This window comes from Micrasema longulum, unplaced genomic scaffold (assembly GCF_059751315.1).
Source record: "Micrasema longulum isolate JH-2025_06_02 unplaced genomic scaffold, ASM5975131v1 h1tg000079l, whole genome shotgun sequence".
NCBI classification, from domain to species: domain Eukaryota; kingdom Metazoa; phylum Arthropoda; class Insecta; order Trichoptera; family Brachycentridae; genus Micrasema; species Micrasema longulum.
In genome coordinates, this window is record NW_028277285.1 from 132,067 (window position 1) to 138,299 (window position 6,233).

The 6,233-nt window shown below is 49.9% G+C and overlaps 2 protein-coding genes across 2 annotated transcripts in view; both read right to left on the reverse strand.

The window, feature by feature from the left end:
* The window catches only part of LOC148284902 (uncharacterized), a 29,363-nt gene extending 25,560 nt beyond the window's left edge, over positions 1-3,803 (reverse strand). The window contains exon 1 of the mRNA XM_088233248.1: positions 3,785-3,803. The gene's annotated coding sequence lies outside the window, so the exon portion shown is untranslated. The remainder of the gene's footprint in view (positions 1-3,784) is intronic.
* Positions 2,149-6,197, reverse strand: LOC148284903 (putative lysine-specific demethylase 4F). Its single transcript, XM_088233210.1, has one exon. The coding sequence runs from the start codon at positions 5,954-5,956 to the stop codon at positions 3,830-3,832; it is 2,127 nt and encodes a 708-aa protein (XP_088089336.1). The 5' UTR covers positions 5,957-6,197; the 3' UTR covers positions 2,149-3,829.
* Positions 6,198-6,233: the final 36 nt, after the last annotated feature.

The following is a 6,233-nucleotide window of genomic DNA, read 5'->3' on the forward strand; positions in this document are numbered from 1 at the left end:
ATTTTAAAATACATTAATTTAAGATGGATGAACATTACATCAATTAGGCGAAGGAAAGTATGGAAGGGGGCTGAATGCTATCTGTGCCGTAGGCGCGCAAACATAGAGCGAACGGACAGCTGAAAGGATTTGCGATGCGAATGTCGACGGATGCATAGAACGAGAAAGACACGGCACGACCAATTGTCACATTGAATGAAATATTCAGGAGAGGAGATTTTGTGATTGGCGATCTTCAACGCATGATAACTTTTGAACCAGATGAGATAATTTAAAAAGACAATCTAAAAGGAACATTGGATCGACGGAGTTACGCGTTGGTTCGGCCACGTGGAGTGAACGGACCCGATTGAGATTCGCCATGCGAATATCGATGGATGCAGAAAACGAGAAAGACAGAGAGACACGGCACGACCAAATCCAATAAATACTAGAAGGTGGACGTGTCGGAAGTCTTAGAAATTTTTCGAGTATGTCCGAATGTTTGCAGACTGGCTGGAATTACTCCCGAAGAAGTTATTCGAATCAACAATCTAAAAGAAGGGAATGTGGAAATCTGGGCATTTACAGGCCAGTCGACATGTCATTGGTTGGTTGAAATGGCCACTTTATACACCATGTAACATTCGCCATTCCGCCCACGTTTGAACGTCCACATTTCCTCAACTCTTAAGTAAAAGAGCCAAAAGCGCAGGTGAGATTCATCCGGCTGAACCAATTCACTAGAGTGGGCCGATTATCTAGGAATTTTTTTTTTTTTAGACATCAAGTGAAAGGGGTCTAAAAAGTTGCATTTTGGATCACATTGAATGTAAAAATTATTTAAAAAAATATTCTATACTATTTTTGGTTCTCAACCGAGATGTGAAGTTTATCACTGTCTGAACATTTTGTTTATTTTCTATATTGATAAAATTATTTTTTGTTAGTAAAGATATGACTTAATCGCATTACAAATTCAAACACGTTTTATAACTACCGAATTGCAAAAAGTTTACACTCCACGGAACTGATTCTGTCGAGCGCCTGGCTAATATTGATGAAAACAATGGCTCATTAAAACAAAGCGACCCATTTATTACAAAACAAAGTGCAACTCACGTCCTTAGATGCTTATTTAATAAAGTTTAATGCGCATTTTAAATTTAATTGGACTGATTTTCTTACTTAGATACGAAATGACAGCCGGTTTAGCGCAAAAATCTGCTTTTTTGAAAACTTCAAGATCTGGTTGAAGGCCAAAAGTAGTATGGAATTTTTTTTAAACACACAGTGAAATTTTTAGATGGAAATTCACTGTATATGGAGATACAAGATGAGTGACAAAATTAGCAGTTCACAATGGAGTCCTGGTCCTGACGTATGGGAGCGAAGTATGGACTCGGAAAAACGGGGATGAAAGTAGGCTGAACGCTGTCGAAATGCCACCTCTCAGGCGAATGTATGGTAAAACTATGTACGATAGGTGCGCAAATATCCGTACATTGTGTAAGGCCGAGACTTGCATTATCGACAGAATCAAGGGGCGCTGCGTTTGGACATGTGGAGCGAATGGACAGCAAAAGAATATTCACAATGCGAATGTTGACGGATGCAGAAATAGAGGAAGACCACGAAAGACATGGCATTTTACTAATGTCCGTACAATCAAAACTCTTTAATGCTCGACTGTTGGCCCTCTTCTAGAATATGCCTCCTAGAATAGTGGGCTGGTCTCCATTCCACGCATAAATCTCATTGAATCAGTCCAACATCGCTCGCTTCGAAACGTAGCGTGGATGCTCGGACTAGAGAGAGATAATTATTCTTACGCTGAAATAGAGTCAATGATAAATATTTCTAGTCTACAAAAACGTAGAACTAATATTGACTCCATATATATGTTCGGCATACTAAATGGTATAATCGACGTGCCATCATTACTGGGACAAGTCAAATTCAATATTCCGACTCGTAGATTGAGAAACCATGAAGTACTGTTCATCGATCAGCATATAACAAGCTATGGCCTTGATTCTCTTGTCGTATTGTCAACTCGAGACAAGATTGTCTGGACTTTTTTGGGGTTTAAGTTTACGAGGATTTAAACGAGCACTAAATAAATAGTCCAGATCTTGTCTCGATGTCCCTTATGTTTGTCAAAGCTTCTTTTCTTTTTTTTAATGTTTTAAAATATTCTTTTACTGTAATATTTAAACCCTTTGAATTGTATACATGGACAACGTCCGTCAACAAATAAATAACTAGCAAAGTCAGTAGGTTCCGTCTTCCTCGTAATAACCAAATTCGACTATATTTAGGGAATAAACAATGTTCCTATATTATTACAACAAACAAACCATCGAGCCGTTTCCCCGTAGGGGCAGGCAGAAAGGATAGAACGCCATCTATAGCATACAGACCTCGCTTTCTCTATTTAAATTTATTTCAACAGAGAAAAAAAATATTTTTGAGAAGGGAACATGGAAGTCTAGGCATTCACAGGGCTTGTCATTGGCTGGTTTAAGTAGCCACTTTACACACTGTGTAACATTCACCAATCCGCCAATATTTTAACATCTTCTGTTGATGTTTGCGAAGTTAAAGAGCTGAAACCTTTATTTACGCGGGTGAGATTCATGAAAATGAATTATTTCACCATCATACTAGGCAACGCCTGATATTTTTATACTTCTCCATGGACCGGGTGAATTTGTCAACAATATTTTAAGTTTGTCCAAATTTTCGTAGACAAGGACTGGATTCAACTCCCCGGGGAGCTGTTTATATTAACATATTACAACAGAAATGAAGAAATTTTAAAAATGCAATATGGAAGTCCAGGCATCTACAGGGCTTATGACCTGTCATTGGCTGTAACATTACACACTAATAAAAATAATAATTTATATAGCGCCATTTTTGTGAAAATCACCTCGAGGGCGCTGTACAATAAATAAATATCCCAACACGTCTCGCAGCTACAGAGCGCATGGACAGTTGGGATTCTAGTTCCTCGTCTCCAATTATGATATATTACAATTATGATATATATGAGCTAGATAACAGCACGTCTTGCAGCTACAGAGGGCATGGACAATAAGAAATCTAGCCCCTATTTACCTTTTTATTTGAAAATGAAGTTTAGAGTTTAAGTGATATTATATTATAAACATACAACAAATCAATCAATACAGGTCATAAGCCGTGTAAATGCCTAGACTCCCATATCCCTTCTCAAAAATGTTTTGCCTCTCTGTTGCAATAAATTTAAATATGAATAACTCCCTAGGGAGGAAATCCAGCCAGTCTGCAAGCATTTGGACATACTCAAACATTGTCGCTTTCTCTGTATTGCGTCTTCTCATGCACGCACGCCAATTATTCCCACTCCATCGTCGAGTATTTGACGGACGATCGCGCCGCGTCTTTCTCGTTTTGTGCGTCCATCAACATTCGCGACTTTCTCAATTCTGTCGATGACGCGTGTCTCAGCCTTACGTAGATCACAGAGCTGGACGCTTGTGCGCCTAGCATACGTCGTTTTACCACACATTGGCCCGAGGGATCGCACCTCGACAGCGTTTAACCTACTACGGTCTCCAAGTTTAAATGTATGTTCAAATGGTGTATGTACAGTGTAATAAAACAAGGGTCGTTTTTCTACGATCTTGACGAAATATGGGCTTAATTTGCTAAGTCAAAAATGCTGATTTTCAAGATACCGAGTTGAAGTTATAACCTCGCGATAATACAGATTCCTCTAATCTATTAAGCATTTCGATTGCGTCATAAAGGGACTTACTTATTCTAAATACAGGAATTTCAAATGTTTTTGTAGGAATTTCGACTAAAGCCATTGGGAGCTGGATCCGGGCGAGTTCGTTCTGTCGACGTACTGCTGGAACCACAGAGCGTCTCTGGGCACGTCAAAGTCTCGCACTCGCGGGGGCTGCGCCCCGTAGGCGCCGCACGGCGGGCCCGCGTCGTACTCGGGCCGGAAGGGGTCCGTCCACCGGGGGAGGCCCTGCGAGTGCGCGCGGCCGTAGACGTCCGCCGCGGGGCCCGGGGCCGGGGGCGCGGGCGCCGGCGGCCGGGGCTCGGGCAGCCGCAGCGGCGCGCTCGCGTCCATCGGCTCGACGACCACCCTGGCGTCCTCCGTCTTCGTTATCTTCTTCGGCGAGCGCGCCTTGCGCTGCGTCTTCGACTTGTACGGCGGCGGCGGCTCGCCGCGCGCCCGCGACGCCATCTGCGGCGCGCTCGTCATGAACTTGAAGAACTCTGTCTGGTACGGCGAGGTCTGGTCGGCCGCGACGGCCTTCGGGGCGGGCCTCTCCTCGGGGACGACGACGGCGACGCGGCTCGTCGGGACGATCGTCGCCTCCGGCGGGTACTCGATCGCCTTGAACGGCCTGAATTCGGAAGGCGGCCGGGCGGGCGGGACGGTCGACGCCTTGACGGCCTTCTTCGCCGGCCGGGGTTTGTTCTCCTTCACCCGCGGCGCCTTCGGGAGCTTGGCTTCCTTCGGGCGCGCCTTCTTCTCGGCGGTCTTCTTGTCGGGCGGCGCGTCGGCCGCCGCCGGATCGTCGGGCGGCGCGTCGGCCGCCGCCGTATCGTCGGGTGTCGCGACGGCCGGATTGTTGGGCGCCGTATCGACCGGATCGTCGGGCGGCGCGTCGACCGCCGCCGGATCGCCGGGCGGCGCGTCGCGGGGCGTCTTCTTCTTGCGCGGCCGCGGCTCCGCGGCGGGGGCCCCGTCGAGCCAGCAGCCCTGCAGGGCGGGCGCGGCGCGCTTGACGTGCAGCGGGTGGCGCTTCTTGTCGCGGATGCGGCGCTCCGCCTCCACGAAGGAGGGCGGCAGCTCGGCGTTGTTGCGGTTGCACAGGATGTCCTGGCCCGTGGGGTGCGGCGCGGCGGCCAGCCGCTCCGGCTGCTCCGGGTGGCAGCCCACGTCGCGCCCGCGCAGCCACAGCTCGTAGCGCTCCGGCTGGAAGCGCTTCACGAACGTGTCCATGGAGATCTTCACCATGTCCGAGCTGCAGGAGCACTGCGCGGCGCGCTTGCCGTACTCCACCCAGCGCGGCGCGGCGAAGTTCGTGGACTCGGCGCAGTTGAAGCCGTGGTTGAAGCCGGCGTGGTAGCCGAAGGGGAACGTGACCACGATCTGGCCGGCCGCCTGCGTGACGCGGTTGTAGGGCACGCTGTACTGGCGCAGGATCTGCGGGCTGATGAGCGTCATCTTGTGGCGCAGGAAGGCCTGGCAGGTGGCGGCGGCGGACGGGAAGAAGCCGGCCGCCAGCCGCTCGAAGCGCTTGCCGTGCTCGGGCGGGATGGCGTACCACGTCTTGGGCGCGCCGAAGTGCACGTAGTTGATGGAGTACAGGTCCATGTCCTCCGTGTGCCACGCGAACGTGGTCTTCCACATGCCGAAGTAGAGGTAGGCCGTGTTCACGCCGTCGATCTCGATGCCGTAGTCGCGGTTCACGTAGTCCAGGATGGTGCCCAGCCGGTTGATGTTCCACTCGCCCACGTCCGCGTCCGTGATGCTGCCGTTGACGTCCGCGCCGTAGATGGGCGCCACGTACGTGATGTTCTTCCAGTACTTGCGCTCGAGGTCGTCCCAGCTCGAGTGCTTGGGCGTGCAGTACTTGGCCGAGTTGGCCAGCGCGGCGAACTGCTTCACGCTCATGGCCTTCTTCTGGATGTTGATCTGCTGGAACAGGCCCTGCTTGCCCGTCACCACCTGGCAGATGGGCGACGGGATGCTGATGTCCAGCTCGTCCAGGTCGTAGCCGGCCTTGCGCGCCACCCACTCGGGCGGCGGCACGACTCTGGCGAGCCCCGCTTTGTGCGCGCCCTGCGACTCCATGTACTGGATGTACTTGTTGAAGTCCTTGAACTCTTCCCACGTCGGGCGGAAGGTCTGTATCTTCACGCCGGCCCCCGTGGAGCTGGACTCCCCGTCCTCGAGAGACATGGCGGACGGCGTTATTTACACGCTACTGTCAAAATATTACATCACTGGAGCGACGAGCGTCCCGTTCGCCTCGGGCGTATTCCTCCGACGGGCGCTGTTATTTCGCGTTCACAAATGTCCGGCGACCGCGGGCGTAGAAAATCGCGCACGAAAACTCACTAAAATCCCGAGTCTGATATCAAATATTTCGATATGAAAACAAACCCATAATGGCCGACACTTTCCTCACGTAGGCCAAAAATCACTCGAATCGGGAACGCGAAACGACCGCGACGCG